The 20,111-nt window shown below is 42.2% G+C and overlaps 1 protein-coding gene across 22 annotated transcripts in view; it reads left to right on the forward strand.

Moving 5' to 3' along the window:
- cadpsa (Ca2+-dependent activator protein for secretion a) overlaps positions 1-20,111 on the forward strand; it is a 187,171-nt gene that overhangs the window by 67,407 nt on the left and 99,653 nt on the right. For all 22 annotated transcript variants that reach the window (XM_052075015.1, XM_052075012.1, XM_052075017.1 and 19 more), the window contains 6 exons: positions 1,069-1,190; positions 2,885-2,996; positions 4,322-4,461; positions 9,222-9,288; positions 16,457-16,565; positions 18,996-19,208. In XM_052075015.1, coding sequence (XP_051930975.1) covers positions 1,069-1,190; positions 2,885-2,996; positions 4,322-4,461; positions 9,222-9,288; positions 16,457-16,565; positions 18,996-19,208 — 763 coding nt within the window. The remainder of the gene's footprint in view (positions 1-1,068; positions 1,191-2,884; positions 2,997-4,321; positions 4,462-9,221; positions 9,289-16,456; positions 16,566-18,995; positions 19,209-20,111) is intronic.

The following is a 20,111-nucleotide window of genomic DNA, read 5'->3' on the forward strand; positions in this document are numbered from 1 at the left end:
GTTTACCAAATAATTCCATCCTTATTTCTTCATCAAGTCGATAACTTCAGTATCAATCTACAATTCAAGAAATGTTTAAATTAATGAAAAAGCACTGAATTGTTTGCCTTTTCAAACGTTTGAAAATGTGATTAAAGTCACTCTGCACTGTCAATCTATTTTCAATCATACCCAAGCAAACATCTACTCACAATCTGACCTTGCAAGTCACGATTGAGATGTTTATGGCTCTATTTTAGGGGACCTGTGCCACAGCGCAAATGCCAGTAGATATTGATTTTCATATTTGCCATGTTGTCTGCGGCAAGATATGCGAGCCAGCGCAGCAGAAAGAGTATCTTGGACATACACCTGGCGGTGTGATATTTCGTGACTTTTCGTGACTGATCGAAAACCTCGTGACTGAGGTTTCGTGATTGATCGAAACCTGAAGCCTGCTCAGAACAAGTGGCAGGGTCGAACGTGACATATTTCATTCATATGTTTCATATTTAAATGGTGGGCATCATACCATTTGAGTCGTTTTGTTGTTGTTGTTGTTTTTTTTTTAATCATTCTCGGTAGACGGAACTGCTATTGGGTATGGAGTATGAAAATTGTGAACAATTTTAAAAATCAGGGTACAATTTTAAAACTCCCAAATTAAGGGTTAGGTTTTTTGAAACTATGTTGGATATCAATGTTAGGCTTGGCTTACATGAATTAATTGCAAAAGCTAAATTGTAATGATTACATCTACAATGTCCACAGCAGATGTCACAAATCTTTATCAACTATAGGCTTGTGAAGCCCATTGAGACTATTTTGTGATGCAGGTTGATATGAATGCATTTGACTTGATTCTCAGTTTTCTATGGTGATATTGAAAATTGTGATCAATTTTGGCAAAAGAAGTTTTCACATCATTTCATTATACCAAAATTTCTTTCTGTCAAAATGGTGGGTTTGTAGAAAAATGCAATGGTCCAAGAGCAAATGCAAGAATTGTCACATTTTCAAAGTTTAAAGCATATTGAGCCATTTCATTTGGCCTCTTGCATTATGTTAACTTGTGATTGCGTGTTACAGGTGGTTATCATGGAGGTGCAGGGTCTTAAGTCTTTGGCTCCAAACAGAATTGTGTACTGCACCATGGAGGTAGAGGGTGGCCACAAACTTCAGACAGACCAGGCTGAGGCATCTAAACCCACGTAAGTGTCCCTGACACACATTCTACCTCACAGACATTTATGCAGTAGAATAATTCCTAACATGATAGCTAAAAAAAAGTTCTGAATCCTGCTCGGGCATCGTGCTTTTTTCCCCTCACTTTCCAGAGTTGTGTATTTAAAAATAGAAGACAATTTGAATAAACGAAGATGTCGAACAAATTTTACTCTCTACACTCATTTGTCTTGGCGAACATCTTTACCTCGTCCTCAAGCCAAAAACATGGAATAAGTAGTCAACATCATGCTCTAAAAGTTATTGTGGCGTGGTTAAGTTGTTGTCTTTAGAACCCAGATGAGATAAATTCTTCCTCCCACATTCAGAAAAACATGATTCTTAACTTTAGTGAGCACTCTGAATCGCCTATCGGTGTGAATTCCTTCTCTGTCTATAAGCGACGTGTGATTGACTGATTTAAGAGAGTACCCCACCTACAACCTGAAATAAGCTGGGATAAGATCACCCATATACCTAATTAGTTTAGAAAATTGAGAAATTGAATAGTTAGTTTACCATGTTAGCCTCAAAACATAGTGAACGTAGATTTACTCAGCGTCGATTTCTGTGGTACTCTCCATTGGACTTCAAATACTGTTACGGCATTACTGTAAAAGTTATGGGTCCCACATTTAAACATGTTACTGGCCGAGATATTGTGTGACAGCACTAAGTTGGTGTTGTGGTTAGGATGTCTGCCTTACAACAACTAAGAGTTTTTTTTTCTCTGGCCTCCCACATTCCAAAAACATGTATACAGGGTGGGTAAATGGGAATCAGAATGCAAATGGTTTGTTGCTCAGGCTGATTTTGCCTGGAAACAAAACCAGGGGGAAACACACCTCTTGTCCAAAATCAACTGGGATAGGCACCAGATGAACCTGACCCTTACCATCAGCAAGCAATTTAGAAATGAAATGCATGGAAACATTTGTGTAGTACTGCCACCTTATGATGAATAGTTAAACACAAAATGAGATTTTTTTTTTAAATTTGTTTTTTTACTAATCACACCGTCAATCACTAATCTTAGCTGGATGCCTGCAAAACTAGTAAAAACATTCCAGTGCCATGTAGTGAATGTAACCCATTTGTTCTGTTCACACATCCTCCAGTCTATTACATAAGACGGTTATAGTGGATTTAACAATAGAATGCTCTTTGACAAATGGCCAATAATCATTTTCTATTTGGTTTACTGATGAATTAACTTATCTTCTTTTTGGAAAGAAAGCATTCATCTTAGCTGTGGCACAACAGATGTGTTATAAATCATTGGATCTTTGGTAGATAATTCAACAGAAGAATTACAGTGAATGTGGGTTTGATTTAAAAAAAAAAAACACTCACTAGCACTATGAAAGCCTGTTGATCTCAGAATCGAAACTAGCTTCTGTATTTGAGCACCAAATAAATGTAACAAAATTATGAAAATTGAATTTTAAACTGTTAGCTTCTGTACTTTGATGGTGGTAGTATCCTGAATCAAATGGGTGACTTTCATGCAGTTGTTACAGGCTCATTTCACATAAATGTCTCTGTGACGGATTGGCCATCCGTCCAGAGTGGAGTCTTCCCTTCACTCAAGTGAAGTAGCGTATTTAATTGCAGGAGAGACTCCAAAAATGACACTGAAATCCTCACTGCAGTACTGACACGTTAATGAATCTGTGTCTAGTTGGGGAACCCAGGGAGATTTCACAACGAGCCAGCCCTTACCTGCTGTCAAAGTGAAGCTCTTCACCGAAAGCACCGGGGTGTTGGCCCTGGAGGATAAGGAGCTTGGAAGGGTAAATTCTCCAGCCACTCTCTAATTCCACACATATACACATATTTAAACAAACACCTACTACTCATTAATGCGGTTTTTAATGATCATACAAAATACTCACCAGCACCTTAACATATTTGCATTGCCTCTCCCCATCTTCGATCTTATTTTTAAATCGAAGTCCTTCACTTGTCAGCTTTGATCCCCTGCCCACAGCCTTGGTTAAATCCAGTCTCTCCTCACTCCTTCTCCTCATTTCAGCCATTGATACACTCCTGTCTCTCCACCAGTATAGTCCCATCATGTTTCAAAACTGCAGCTGTCACCCCAGTCCTGAAAAAAAAATTGCGGTAATGCAGGTTTAGACCCCAACAAATACAATAACCTTCGCCCCATTTCCTATCGACCGTTCATCTCCAAAATCCTCAAAAAATAGTTGCCACTGGACTGCACTCCTATTTGTCACGATAGCCTCTATGAGCCTTTCCTGTCTGATTTTCATTCCCTCCACAGTACTAAAACTGCTATCATAAAAATCACCAATGATCTCCAAGTTGACTCTGGTTCACTCGCCATCCTCATCCTCCTAAGAGGATCCTTTGACACCATTTCACACATCTTCCTCCTCAATGGACTTCCCTCCATCGGCATCAGATACACTGCTTCCATTCTTTCCTCAAAGACCAGCCTCAGTTCATCCAGCTAAAATCCTTTTCATCATCCTCTGACCAGCCAGCTCAGGTGTGCCCCAGGGCTCTATCCCTGGATGCCTGCTTTTCATCATCTAATTCTAACACCTTCCTCTTGGAGCTATTTTTCATAAATGTAATACTGTATCCAGTTCCATTGCTTCGTGGATGACGCCCAGCTCTACCCATCCTGTAAACCCTAAGACTCATGTCCACGGTCCACCCTTTTACCTTACCTCCTGCTTATCAGACATTAACTCCTGGTTCCCATTTAATTTCATGTAATTAAACCGCAACAAAAACCAACTCTCATAATTGGCACTAAATCTACATATCCAAAGTTGACAACTTAGCCATCCCATTTTGGGAACTCCTTGTCTTACCTTCACTTCGAGTTAAGAGGCTGTTTGTCATCATTGACAGTACACTCTCCTTCCACTCTTATATCAAAAGCATTACCTGGCTGCTTACTGACACCTGCGCAACATCAATAGACTTGGCCCCTCCCAAACCCACCATTCTACCGCTATCCTGGTCACCAGTCGTGTTACTTCCCGTCTTGATTATTGCAACTCTCTCCTCTTTGGCCTTCCTCACAAGTCCTAACATAAGCTCCCGACTGGTCCATCATTGTAATGCAATGTAATACTTGTAGGTTGTACTCCATCCAACTCCGAACAGTCCCAAGCAGTCTGAGATGCACAAAATGTCCATTTCTAAAGGCTGCTCAGACAGTGACCTGAAGATTAGATTGGCCATCCGCATGGATAAACCCCAGAACATGAAGCATTGTGGGTAAGTATCTCTGTCAACATCAGAGTGGTTTTGTCCTTTTGTCATGTTTACTCCCGTCTTTGATGATTTGAATGTTCCATACAATTGTTGTGTCATTATAAATATAAACACAGGCAGCCCCTCATGAGACATAAAAAAACAATATTGTTTGCATTCCCTTGTAAAATACTTTTCAAAGTTCATTGTCATCGAACGCCAAATCTTTATGTGCAGTAAAGTACCACCGGGTGAATTTAAGATATCCTTTATTTGTCCCGCAATGGGGAAATTACAATCAGAATTCAGAAAGGAAAAACGCTGGGTAGGGACAGGGGAAAAAAACAAAACACTGTCAGTAGTTGAGCAGTTGTGTAAACCACTGTCATGCTGTGGCATCTGAAGCCACTCTTTTTCTACAGACATAAACCCAGGATGTTACACCCTTTTGGAGTGAGCAAATGCAGTCTTTTGATTTTTTTCTGTCACGTTTATAGCATACACGATTACCTCTTTCCACTTCATCAAATAGCCTGACTCTCCGGGAATGATTGTCTGACATTTTCTGCAGACAGCACTTGCAATCATAATGGTACATTAAAGTTTGCATATATAATATAAGATATCCTTTTTGTCCCACACTGGGGTAATTTACAAATACATACATTTACATATGAAGATGAGACTTGATGTACAAACAAAGATAGATACTGGCTGTTTGAAGCATAGTTGTTATTGCCTTCAATAATACCACAGAGGAGGAAATCATTCATTCATTCATTCATTCATTCATTCATTCATTCATTCATTCATTCATTCATTCATTCATTCATTCATTCAGTCGGGGACCAAATGACTTTAAGATGCACTGATAACAGCAAAACCAGTCTGGCGTCTATCCACTGACTATATCATGATTCTGACCTATGATTGGAAACGTACGGCATTTATTCATGTTTTTACATATATCTGCATTGCACCAAGGGTGTCATGTTGACCAACATCTGTTTTTTCTCTAGGTCCTTTGCTTTCCTCCCACATTCCAGAAACATTTACGTCAGGTTAATTGAACATTGTTTGTAGGTGAGCATGTGAATGGGTGTTTGTTGACATGTGTCCTTCAATTACTTGGCAACCAATTCGGGGTGTACCCAGTCTTTCGGCCAAAGTCATTTAGGATAGGCTGTCAACACTGGTGAGGATAGGTCATGGATGGAATGCATTGCAAGAACCCAGAGTCGACAGTCATTTATATGAGAATGGCGACCCCAAGTGGATGATAATGTTATCGACACTTATTTTAAGACTGACCTTTTCCCACGAGGGAATGCGCTCTCCCGTTGTTGGAAGGACATTAACACGCAAAACACATTTTAAGAATGTGGAGCAAGGGAACGCATTTTTTTTCTTCCATGTCACATTAGGTCTCTGGATAAACATGACAAGTAAACATTTGTTGAGATTTGAAGAATGAATGGCCAGCCGTTTTTAAGACATTGAATGATTTGATTTATTTGCTTTTGACTAATGTTTGATTTGGCCTGATGGTGTTGTGTGAGTTGCTTTTTAATGATCTACTGTGAATGCAGCATTTGTTCATTGATGTGTAGTAAAATGCATTGGCACTATTAGCTGGAAATGGTTTTCCTTTCTTTTCGATTCCGGCACTGGCCTTCCTGTGTGGAGTTTGCTATTCCCGTACCTGCGTTTGTTACTCTGGGTAGTCCAGTTTACTCTCAGATTCCAGTGATGACTCTCGGTTATCGTCCCGAGGTGTGATTGTGTGCGCGAATGGTTTTTCATCTATGTGTGCCCTGCGATTGGCTAGCAACCATTTCACAGGGTGTACCCCAACCACTGTCTGAAGACGGCTGGGATAGGCTCCTGCATCCCCTTGTGAGGATAAGTGGATCAGAAAATGGATAAATGGATGGCATCGTAAAAAAAATGTATATATTACAGAGCATAATATATTTTATTAAGATAGATAATTATTTTAGTAGGGTACTTTTTACCTGGTGGTCAACTGGTTAGCGCTTTGGCCTCAGTGCACAGGTGCAGTGTTCAATTCTGGCTGCGGCCTTCCTAAGTGGAGTTTGCATGTTCTCCCCGTGCCTGTGTGGGTTTTCTCCGGGTGCTCCGGTTTCCTCCCACTTTCCAAAAACATGCATGACAGGCTGATTGAACACTCTAAATTGTCGCTAGGTGTGAGTTAGAGCGTGGATGGTTGTTTGGCAATCTGTTCAGAGTGCCCCCCGCCTACTGCCCGAAGACAGCTGGGATAGGCTCCAGCATACCCCGCGACCCTTGTGAGGAAGAGCAGATCCAAAAAAATGGATGGATTATTTGAGTGAGATCAATACATTTTACTTTACTGATGTTATTATTGGAGCAAGACATACAAATCTTTTAATGGGGAGGTCAATTCTCAAATTTTCTTTCCAAGAATATGTTCTATGCATCCCCACTAGTCTTAAATGGTGAGTGTTGTTACCTGAGCCTTGAGAAACTACAATGTCATTTTCAGTAGCAGGAAAAGTGTAAGAGTGCACAATTGTCTGCGTCTCGTGTGTTGTTTTGTATTATTATGTAATTTTTTTGTTAACTTTTCTTTTGATAGCGGCGCGGACACCCGCGGCAGCTCCTCTTGTTTTATGTTGAGAGGGAAGACATTTCATCTGTGCTGTATACAGCACATTTGACAATAAAGTTTATCCAATCCAATCAGTTGACAGCAAGTGGCAAAAAAGCCACCTCCTGAAATGGCTAAAAACGAGTGAACTTCGCAACTGAATTCATACTTTACAACCGCAATATTAATCTGAATGTTGTTTTTCGACTCGCAGAGCTGCATAGAACATATTATTGTAAAGAAAAATTTGGGCTTGACTTCCCCTTTAATTAAGTAATTTAAACAACAAAACCTATTCAGGAAAAGTGGTTAAGATTGCATGAATGTTCGTGTTTTATATTATGTCTTGTGTTATCTTATTTTGTTTTATTTTAGGTTTATGTTAGAACCTGCCTTGGGACTACGGCTGAAAACTAGCAAATATCCAAAGCCCGGCGCATTTACTCTTATGTTGATTAATGAGCAATGTCCCAATGAAATAAATGCATACATTATTCATTTGTTTATTCATTCATTTTCCGAAATGCTTTATCCTCACTTGGGTCGCGGGGGGTGCTGGAGCCTATCCCAGCTGTCTTCGGGCAGTTCGTGGGGGGCACCCTGAATTGGTTGCCAGCCAATTGCAGGACACGCAGAGACGAACAACCATCCACACCCACACTCACACCGAGGGAGTGTGGGTGTTCAATCAGCGTGTTCAATCAGCCTGCCATGCATGTTTTTGGAATGTGGGAGGAAACCGGAGTACCCATAGAAAACCAACACAGGCCCGGGGAGAACATGCAAACTCCACAGAGGGAGGCCGGAGCTGGAATTGAACGCAGTACCTCTGCACTGTTAAGTCAACATGCTAACCACTGGACTTCCGGGCCGCTATCAATCAATAAATTAATGAATAAAAACATTCTGAACAGTTGTGAACATTAAATGTATCCATTGTAAACATTCTTACTTTCAGAGTTTTTCTTCAAATTCAACAACACTGCTAGAGCTGAAAAATAAGTAAATTGATTCCTCAGAGTTGTAGTGTATTTTAGTTAGTTTTAGTTTTTTTTGGTCTCACTAAGTGCTTTTTATCATGAGAGCATGAAATGCAAATGTATATACCGGTAGCATATCAAGTACCAGTACATTCGTTTCATGTCTTTTGCTGAAGAGAACACTCTTGTCACAAACGGAAGGTCTTTGGAGAACCTAAGTGCAGGGAGACAAGGAGTGCCTTTTAGGTATACAAAAAGAGAAAAAGAAAAAAGAAGGAAAGTATGTTTTAATGTGCGAGGAGGCCGCCACATTTCACGAGCCTCTTTTGAGTCACCTCGCAGATGCTGTTTTATTCAGTCCGACAAGCAGAAACAGCTTAGAGAAAGGCCAGGGGGAAAGGCAGAAAGCAAGCACATCAGAGGTTCTCACAGACGGCCTGTGAGCGGGAGCCAACTGGGGTCCTCACCCTCGGATGTTCTTTTAAAATAAAATCCCTCCCGCTCACTTCTCCTGCACTTTCTCAGTGAATCATTCTTATTATTTCCCATTTATTATTATTATTTTCTAAGCCTGTGAAAACTATTTCAAATTATTCCTTAATAATCTTCACATTTCCATGCTCATGTGCTGTTCAAATCATAGCCTTTATTTTTTTTCTCTGTGGATTTGTGATCTAACGTTTTCATTTGTCATTTCCAAGACACATTTGTAGCTTATTGTGGGGCAATTGTACAGAAATTATTTCGAGACCCTTTTGTAACTGACAGTGGTATTTTTTTGTTTTTTTTTCACGGGATGAACATATTTTTGAAAATCTACATGTAAGCAGACACAATTACCACCACTCCTTGTTTCAGAAAAACAAATTTGTGGAGCCAAGAAAATCCCGCTGTGGATTTTAAGGCTGCAATAACCCACTTCAACCAGGTGATGTCCTAGTAGAATACTCGTTGCTCCATTTGCTCTCCGAGCTATGTGGGAGTCCTTCTGTGGCTGTCACAAAACATCAAAGTCACACTCTTACCTTTGGTGGAAGAAAATAGCCAAAAAAGTTTACTTTTAGCAGTTACACACGTGCGCGCAAAGGCACACACACAAATCTTGGAAATGTCATTAATCATTATGTTTTGTCTAATATTATGTTCACACGTGATTACTTTTAACCACACAGGTACCTATGGGCCATTGGCAAAAATGTATGGAAAAGATGGAAGAAACGATTCTTTGTTCTAGTTCAGGTAAGAGCAATGGCTTTCTTCCCTCTGAGCCTTGATTCCTACAAAATGTAACTCAAATCAAGAATAAAAAATACATAAAAAACAGAAATATTTATTGGGAATAGAAGCATGTATATCTGTACGTTTGCATTATTATCACATTACTATGCTGCATTTCAAGTAAGTAGAAGATGAAGCGATTAATTCATAATACAAGTTTGTAAAATTCACTTATTTTACAAATGTACTTTTTTCAAACTTTATTCTTATTCTTCCTGTTTGATAAACAAAGTCTGAAGTTAATAAATTATGAGCTTTGGTTCCTGGTAAGACACAGTGGAGAAGGTTGCTCAGCCTTTAACATCTTTTCATCGGAATCGATAAGGCGGCGCAGGAGGGAGGTGCAGCCAAGCTGCCATCCCTCGGCTGTCAAAGGAATGATGGAGAAGGTGCTGGAGAAGCTTTTGTTGGGAATTTGGGTGGCGAAGAGGCTGGTTGCAGCCATTTCCTGGTGACTGCATCGGGACACTGGTAGCATGCAAGTGTGCGGGGGTGGGGGGGGGGGGGGGGGGGTTGGTGGGGGGACTGCCTGTCTCGTGCATTGGAGAGAATATGTCTCAGAGCTACACGTTGACAGGGGATTGACAAAGTCGACTGAACACTAGCTGGCCTAACACTTGGAGCTAGAAAAGCCTGAGCGCTGCCAACTTGAAGCCTCTTGCTTCCTTCGAGCTAAATATATTGCAACTGACAAATACCGGTCAATCGACGACGCACTCAAATGTGTTTGCTGTTACGTATGACCGTGTGCGCATGCAGCAACAGAAAATACGACATTGTGTTTGTGCTTTTCACTGCTTTTTGATTTCACTTGCACTGCAGAACGTGCCTGGCTGTGTTTTTACCTATCGAAAAGATAACATGTGTCCAAATGACTTGGTCCTTTTTTAGCCCAGATACTGCTGCCTTGCAACAGATGCTGAAGATATGCTCAAATTCTTTTATTTTCCAAAATACTTTAAATTCATTTAATTATCATTTAATTAACCAGACTTGTAAATTTGCCAACCTTTCCAAAAAATAAAACATATCCAGTGTAAACATTAGTCTTTATTAAAGGGAGCTGGAGCCTATCCCAGTTGTCACTGGGCTCGAAAAGGTGTGCACCTTGGACCGGTTGCCTGTCAACTGGAGAGCTCCAAACAGAAAATTCCCCTCAATTAATCTAATGTGGGGGCGGCCCGGTAGTCCAGTGGTTAGCACGTCGGCTTCACAGTGCAGAGGTACCGGGTTCGATTTCAGCTCCGGCCTCCCTGTGTGGAGTTTGCATGTCCTCCCTGGCCCTGCGTGGGTTTTCTCCGGGTGCTCCGGTTTCCTCCCACATTCCAAAAGCATGCGTGGCAGGCTGATTGGGCGCTCTAAATTGTCCCTAGGTGTGAGCGTGAGTGCGAGTGGTTGTTTGTTTCTGTGTGCCCTGCGATTGGCTGGCAACTGATTCAGGGTGTCCCCCACCTACTGCCCGAAGACAGCTGGGATAGGCTCCAGCACCCCCCGGGACCCTAGTGAGGATCAAGCGGCTCAGAAGATGAATGAATGAATGAATAATCTAATGTGTATGGGGAAAATTTGAGGAACCCCAAGGAAAACATGCAAGCATGGTGATACCATGCAAATATCCCACCGTAAGGCCTGATTTTTTAATTTTAAACCCAAATCCTACGAATTCTGAGGCAGGCATGCAGTCCGAACATGTTGTTCATGTGCGTACTGTAATCTGGATAACATACAGTAGAATCCGTCCACAAGAAACAGACTTGAGTCAGCTTTTATGTCATTTTGCAAACCAGGACTACAGTGTTGTGATCTTGTTGTCATCCATGCAGATCTAATAAAAGAGAGTAGACAAAACTCGATTCAATGAGAAGAGCCTGCCTAAGCCACATCAAATATGGTCGTATGGTGGCCATATTGTATTTGACAAATTCCGGTGGAACACGAGAGTCGCTCTGGGTGGAACAGGCACCAATATCGGTTTTAATGGTAACTCAGTTTAAAAATTATTAGCTGAGGGCGGTGGAATCCAGCGCTCTATGGTGCCCAACATGTACAAATTGCACAAGGATCTACTGTGGCTGTCATACGTTTAACGTTGTTGATATTCTCTGTGCCCAAACCGGAACTACGTCATCGTTTGAGATGCCGAGCATAAAGCCATAAATGTTACTCATCAATAACTGTATACTATTTATCGTCCTCATCTAAAAAGAGGGACGGCATGCTGGTTGACTGGTTAGTTCAATTCTGGCTCCGGTCTTCCTGTGTGGAGTTTGCATGTACTGCTCGTACTTGCATGGGTTTTCTCTGGTACTCCGGTTTCCTCCCACATCCCCAAAACATGCATGGCAGGTTAATGGACCACTCAAAATTGTCCCGAGGTGTGATTGTGAGCACGGATGGTTGTTCGTCAATGTGTGCCCTGTGATTGGCTGTCAACCAGTTCATGGTGTACCTCGCCTACTGCCCGAAGACAGCTGGGATAGGCTCCAGGATGCCTGCGACCCTCGCAGGTATACCAAAAATAATCAGTTTTAAAATTTAATGCAACACTGATCTCAATTTTGTGTTTCAGATGTTCTGAACCTGAATTGGATTCGTTCCTCATTATTTGTGTTTTATTGCTGTCCTCACATGACCTCCTCCTCATCGTCCTTGTTTGGACAGTATTCTTAATCAGAGTCCCCTCCTCAGAGCATTCAGACAGATTACAGATAAAGCTCTGCGTGAGACTGCGCTGAATGTATTGGCACGCAATGTCCCCGTGTTTGAGCATGCTTAAAAATACTGTAATAGTTGTCTTTATTCATTCAACCATTTCATTCAACGAATCAAAGAATTTGTTCCAAAAGTCCCTCGGACGCACTTTTCAAGAGACACATATTTAAATGTGTTATGATTGATAAAAATGCTTTACAATTTTCTGTGATTTTACAGTTTTATTTCTGTCACGTTACGCACGAAGCAGGGAAAGGGAACTGCTTCGTACGTAACAGAGAAAACGAAAGTAAGCAAATCCCCGAAAATAGCGGACACCGACAAGGACTCTGTCAAAACAATAATATTTATTATAAACAAAAATCCCGCCTAATAAATAACAGAAAACGCTGGGCAAAACAAGCACCAGGAAATAAGGAACGCGACAACAGAAAGCGCTGGTAAAAATGAGCACCAGGAAATAAGGAAATGCTACAACAGAAAACGCTTTCAAAACAACGGCAAGGAAGGTATGTAATACTACGCGTACGTTTGAGACACTGAGTCCTGTAATCAGAATCAGAATCAGAATCATCTTTATTGGCCAAGTATGTAGAACACGCAAGGAATTTGTCTCCAGTATAACACGCTGCACACGATGATAAACACTGTTGTTTATCATCGTAAACAACAAAATCATTGAACCATTTTAGAGTAACCAGTAGTTTTGTAGTACCATTTTGTGGTGCAAGAAGAGTGACTATGTCAGTGACTGTTTAAGGAGTTAATGGCTAGAGGGAAGAAGCTGTTTAAGTGTCTACTGGATTTGGTGCGCATGGATCTGTAGCGTCTGCCTGAGGGGAGTGGCTGAAAAAGGTGGTGGGCAGGGTGCGGGGGATCCAGGAGGATTTTCCGTGCCCTTGTCTTGATTCTTGGATTGTGCAAGTCCTCAAGAGTGGGTAGGGCGGTGCCAACGATTTTTTCTGCCGTCCTAACTGTCCGTTGAAGTCGGATTTTGTCCTTTTTTGTGGCAGCCCCAAACCAAACCGTGATGGAAGAACACAGGATTGATTCGATGACTGCCGTGTAGAACTGTCGTAGCACCTCCTGTGGCAGGCCATGCTTCCTCAGCAGCCTCAGGAAGTACATCCGCTGCCGGGGCCTTTTCAGGATGGAGATGGTGTTGACTTCCCACTTCATGTCATGAGACTGTGATTCCCAGGAACTTGAAGGTCTCGACGGTTGACACAGGGCAGTTGGATAGTGTGAGGGGCAACTGAGGAGAATAATGTTTCCTGAAGTCCACGATCATCTCTACAGTCTTGAGCGTGTTCAGCCCAAGGTTGTGTCGGCCGCACCAGAGCTCCAGCTGCTCCACTTGTTGGCGGTACGCAGACTCGTCGCCGTCTTTGATGAGACCGATGACCGTGGTGTCGTCTGCGAACTTTATGAGTTTGACAGCTGGATCTGTTGAGGTGCAATCGTTTGTGTTGAGAGAGAAGAGCAGTGGCGAGAGGACACATCCCTGTGGGGCTCCAGTGCTGGTGGTGCGTATTGATGATGTTGTTGCTCCCAGTCTCACCTGTTGTGTCCGTCCCGTCAGGAAGCTGAGGATCCACTGGCAGATCGTAGGGGACACACCGAGGTGGAGTAGTTTGGGGGTGAGGAGTTCCGGGATGATGGTGTTGAACGCAGAGCTGAAATCCACAAACAGAATCCTTGCGTAGGTCCCTGTGCTGTCGAGGTGCTTGAGGATCTAGTGCAGACCTATGTTGACTGCGTCTTCCACAGACCTGTTTGCCCGGTAGGCAGAGCTGAAATCCATAAACAGAATCCTTGCGTAGGTCCCTGTGCTGTCGAGGTGCTTGAGGATCTAGTGCAGACCTATGTTGACTGCGTCTTCCACAGACCTGTTTGCCCGGTAGTCAAACTGGAGAGGGTCCAGCAGGGGTCCAGTGGCGTTCTTTAGGTGGTTCAGCACAAGGCGTTCAAAGGACTTCATGACCACAGACGTCAGGGCGACAGGCCTATAGTCGTTCAGTTCCGATGTTGCCGATTTCTTGGAACTGGGATGATGGTAGACTGTTTGAAGCAGGATGGGACCTCACACAGCTGCAGGGATCTGTAGAAGATTTGTGTGAAGACCGGAGCCAGCTGGTCAGCGCAGACTTTCAGGCAGGAGGGGGACACTTTGTCGGGCCCCGGAGCTTTCTTGATCTTTTGCTGCTTGAAGAGCCGTCTCACGTCCTGTTCGTGGATCTGTAGTGGCGAAAAAGAGGGTGGAGGGGTAGGTAGAGTGGTTTCTGGTAGAGGTGGGTGTGTGTGGGAAATGGGGGTGTCCTTTCCAAATCGGCAGAAAAACATGTTTAGTTCATTAGCAAGACCCTTATTGTTCACTGTTTGGGGGGATGGCATTCTATAGTTAGTGATTGCTTTCAGGCCATTCCATACAGATGCAGAGTCGTTAGCAGAGAACTGGTTTTTCATACATAATATAGCCAACCGCGAAATGGTAGCACACATTAAGTCTTGGAATATGGGCAATAGCAGTGGAACGGCATTTAATACTCCGGCAATGGGTCAAACGCCGGAGCGCCTAGATATAGAAGCTGCAATCACTGGAAAATAGGCAGCAGGTGTGTAGCCGGCAGAAGTGAACGCGTGCCACCTGCTGCCGAATACCGAACATGACAATGTCCTTATGGGATATAAAATATTCTTCTTTATAATGTCTTCATAAACGCTCTGCATAAATTCATAATCGACCCCAAACTTACTTGGATTCAGTAGATTTTTTCATTAACGTAAAGACTTTCCCAAGGCTCAAGCATGTGGGAGGCCTCTGGCATGCGTCATCCTTCATCTCTAGTTTACGATTGTCAGCACCAACCCCCTCATTGCCCACCCTTTAAAAAAAATTACGATCTGTAGTTTTAGATTGGGAAAATCCGTCAGGATTTAATATGAACACATGCACATGACACAATTGTTTGTTTCTGTCATTCCAATTCAAACAGGACAATTGTGGGTCTTTCACTGCCCAAAATGTTTCCTTGCTAGAAAAAAAGGTCTGCTAACAAAGTTTGAGCTATGATTAAAAGCAGCAAAAATCAGTGTTGGTATCGAGTGGAAGAAGTTCAGAAATATTCCACATATCGTTTATGACTCATTGTAGCCATTACAGTGGACAATATGATTGGAAGGCAGCATACAGCTCAGTTGGGACCGGTGGGATGGATTTGGTGAAACAAACCAATTTGAGGCAAGGGGGTACACTTTGTTTTTGTTGTTAAAATATTACGTTTTCACAACGTACCGTACTTTTATTGAATGTTTGAAAAGCATATTGAGTAAAATTAAATTTAGGAGCACCTCAAAAATGGGCTACAAATGCCTGTATCCACTTGTTTCTTACATATTCATGTGTGTGCATTTAAATACTTGATATACTTACCTGACGTGATGCCTTTTTAGTCCCTCTGCATTTTAGATTTAGGGTGCTGAAGTTTGTTACGAGTGCATACACTGCATGCAACAAAATAATTTGGGGATTTGCTTACGTGGTTTTGATAATCATGTCTTTTGCCTGTTGAATGACAGATGAGAATTCAGTGGAGGGAGAACCATGCAGACAACGGCAGTGGTAGAAAGGAACGGCTTTTTTGGGGTGGCGGCTGGGGGCTGTCATTTAGTCTCAAATTTGCCTTTGTGGTTTCCTAAAGGCCAGAGAACTGCTGTAGAGTCCCTCCATCCTTTTTACTTTGCCCCAGGTCTCATCAGTGTTGTCGTTTGGAATATCATTTGGCACACCCCCTCCTCGCACACACACACACACACACACACACACACACACACGGAGGCACGCACGCACGCGCGGGTGGGCACGCACACACACACACACACACACACACACACACACACACACACACACACACACACACACACACACACACGTGCGCGCTAACAATGCAGCTACAGTTCGAGTGAGAGCTGCCACTTGCAGCAACAGAGGTGGCGACAGTGGCTGATTGGCCAGGCCTATTGATTTGTGACGACAGGCTGGTATAACTGGCAGCAACTGTAGCAGCAGACTGTCACTCCACTTCCTGTTACCGGCATAGACTGTGGCTGTCGCATTAAATTTCAAAGCAAAGCCAAAATATCAATTGAAAATGGCCTTTTGAAAAAAAACAATCCTCAATGCGAAGATGATTTGAGGAAGAGGGAAAAAAAACTCAGCTCATGTAGCGTAGATTTAAAAATAGTACAACATTGCATTAAATTTGATAAAAAGCATATAAGTACAGTATTGTTGTTGTTGTTGTTGACCATGCCTAAAAATTACAGAACAGTATATGTAGGAAGATATAGGAAAATGGCTGTCTTCAATCAGTAACTGATTCATTGTCATTGTCATCCCCTCCTTGATCTACTGCAGGTGAGTCAGTACACATTTGCGATGTGCAGCTACCGAGAAAAAAAGGCAGAGCCAGTGGAGCTGCTCCAGCTGGATGGCTACACTGTGGACTACACAGATCCCCAGCCAGGTGACATACCGCTCAACAAAAATGTTGACATCCGTGGCTTACATCAGTGGTCCGCAAACTTTTTCCTGTGAGGGCCACATAATTTTTCGCTTCTCTGAAGGGGGGCCCGGGGTCAGTTTGTAACAGCAAAAGTGTGACTGCAAGAGTACCTAGACGTAAAAATGTATTGTTTCAAAGAAACCCACACAAAATCAAATAACTTTTTTTGATACACTCGCGGTATTAAAGACGTCTTTCTTCTCGGGACACACCACCTCCGCGACAGCATTCATGCATTTCTTGACAAACTTTCCTTACCGCTGCTTGCTATCAGTTGAACAAACCGAAAGCTAGCCCGAACACATGGCTGGTTCAGCTGAGCTTGGCCTACAAATGTATTTTACTGAGCTAACATTCCTCATTTTAGCATTGACAGTTTGTCTGCTCTCATTTGCCCATGCAAAAAATCGTACTTGTTGTGATGGGATTCATAGTGTCTCCGCAGATTGTATTCTTTGAATACCGCCACCGACAGATGAGACAGACAATATTTTCTTTGCATTGAAAAAAAAAGATTGTTTCTCCCTTTTGGATTAAATTCCCTGTATTCTGAATAATTATTTTTCACTTACCTCACCTTTTCTCTTTGAGAGGGACGGGTTTAGGATTTTTTTTCTGGGGTTGCCAGATAACGGCACAGACCGCAGAAGGATGGAACAAATGTCACGTTATATGTGTTAGCTAATGTCTAGCTAATGGTTAATCATGAAAATAGTTCATAACTAAGGAATATTTTATTGCAAAAGCCAAATTTTATGATAAAATACAAATATACATAGATGAAAAATAAATCAAAAGACTCTGGTATTGTTCAGGGGGGCCGGACCAAATGTGGAGGCGGGCCGGATCCGGCCCGCGGGCCGTAGTTTGGTGACCACTGGCTTACATGATTAAATCTACAGTACAACTATGAATCGACAAGTGTGAATACAGCATTACAGCGATCACTCGCCATGTTGCGCTTCATTTAACGCGGCTTCAATACGTCATGTTTTTTTTCCACAGTACTGTATTCAGAAAAAAAATGCCTAATGACTCAGAGGTTTTGTACATGCCTGTATGCATGATTGGTTCCCGACACAAAGTCGACCAATGACAGTGACTTGCGTCTCGTCACGCTGTTAACTCTCGTTTGCCTGCCTCTATCTGGCATGCTTACATCTGTTGTGTTTGCTACGTGCTCGGTGGATGGAGGGAGGGAGAGAGAGAGTGTGATTGGGCTTGTACGAAAAAGCAGCATGTGTCTCTTCGCATCCTCCTAATCAATACCGATTAATTGTCTTATAAACACATCGGCTGCTGCGGGTATAGCTGGCCAGGAGCTAGCTGGAGGCTAACGAGGGCTACACCGTCAAAGCGCAAAGTGAGAGTCACCCTTTACGTCACCAACACAAATCTCTAATAAGTGAGGGATCACAGTATTGCTAGTTGCAAGTGTGCATGTTCAAAAGATTACATCATTGATAACTGCTTTGGTCTGCTGGCTGCACAGCTAATTCTTAGCGGCTACACTGCTAACGCTACGTGGGAAGACATTTGCATGCTTTCCAAATCATCACATAGATTCACGCAGCCCGACTTTATATTATATTGTCCTTTGGAGGGTAATCGAAGGGGTGGGAAATTTGAGGCGGATGAAATCTTTTTTCCCCACCTCTGACCTGCTGTGTGGTTTAGTACTAAATGGGTAGAGATCCCACCCACCCCCCCTACTCTAATACACCTGATTCAATTGTTAATGATCGTTTGAGGCCTCAACGAAGTTTACTGATGAGCTGATCATTTGAATCAGATGTGTTGAAGTTCAAGAGAGATTGAAAACTTCACTGTTGACGTTCACACAGTTACTGCAAAAATATTAGCTACACTTTAACCTGCCACTGTGCTATCCCAGGCATGCATGGATAATAGTGAAGGAAATTGGGTCACCCAGGATTACATCGACCTATGAAAAAGGTTATCTAGGATTGCTGTGGCAATGAGACTTAACTCCACCGTTTAACAATCAACAAACGAAGGAAAAAAACGAATCAGAGGTCGTTATTTTAAGTTACAACTGCATGCACCTTATATCCCAGGGCGCCCTGCGGGTGGGGCCAACAAAACAGGGGCCTTCGGGATCCAACAGAGGGGGGTCATCCACAAGGGCTGGACGATTTTTGAAAAAAAAATAACCAAGGTTAAAATTTCGATTGATCATCCAGCCTGAGCATCCACACCTTTTTTCTGGAGCACCAAAAACTGCCAGTCACACTGGGCATTCACTCTGCCTGCTTGTTGGGTATATTAAGCCACATGTTGTGGGCCGCATGTTTCCAATACTTCTCTGAGCTTGTTCTTCATACGTTGATACTTTAACAGACTTAATCAATGAATATATGCTTTCTCTAGGCCTGGATGGTGGTCGGACATTCTTTAATGCCGTGAAAGAGGGTGACACTGTAATATTTGCCAGTGATGATGAGCAGGACCGGATACTCTGGGTGCAGGCCATGTACCGGGCCACTGGCCAATCCCACAAGCCAGTTCCTCCTACCCAAGTCCAGAAACTAAACTCTCGAGGGTGCGCAGCGCCACAACTTGATGCACCGATATCTCAGTTCTGTAAGTACTTCACTCTCTAATTCTCATTTTTCAAATGATCATGATTAAAAAAAAAAAAAAAAAACTAAACAAAACCAAACAGATAAATACACACTCATCCTGGATCTGATTGAAACACTTAGAAAGTGATTCTTTGATGATCAGCCCTTACTTGTTAATCATGAAAAGGACATCGAAAAAACACTTCCTGGATCATGATCTTTTCTTTCCACACTTTGGTCTGTCCATTACGCTGTCTGACAATGGCGTTCAGCTATTTCCACTTCACTTTGCCCTCTGTTGTAAATTTGCTGTACTTTCCATGTTGGTGGCTTTGTTATGTGTCTTTATGTTTTTCTGTTTGTTCCTTCTTCCTTTTCCCCCTCTTTTTAACCTTGACCCGCTATCTTGTAGCTGGAATGAACGGTAAGCGCTTTCCTGCCTCTTTTCTCCTTCCTCTTGTTGTTCTCCCCTTGCATAAACATTAAGATTAAGATTAAGATTAAGAAAACCTTTATTAGTCTCGCAATGGAGAAATTCCAGATTCACAGCAATTGTGGCTTAAAGAACACTTGCAGAGGTGACAGATTTCTTTATCTTGAAAGGAATGCATAATGTATCATATTTTTGTAAATTTCCCCAGTGTGGGACAAATAAAGGATATCTTATCAATTTCAATATTTTTTTGTGAAATTATTCAATCGGAGTTGCAAATAAACTTTTCTTGATTAATTTTCTGCGTTAATTCAGAATCTACCTCTGTTTTTTTTCCTATTGCGCATCAAGGTTTCATTCTACTACGAGTACGACGAATAATATATATAATAATCATGATATGTAATATAGTGAGTGATAGTTATGAATTAAGGTCAGCAACAGCTGGATTTTTTTTCCTGAAATGTCATAGCTATAAATTACAATGCA

This window comes from Hippocampus zosterae, chromosome 9, assembly GCF_025434085.1.
Source record: "Hippocampus zosterae strain Florida chromosome 9, ASM2543408v3, whole genome shotgun sequence".
Taxonomy (NCBI): Eukaryota; Metazoa; Chordata; class Actinopteri; order Syngnathiformes; family Syngnathidae; genus Hippocampus; species Hippocampus zosterae.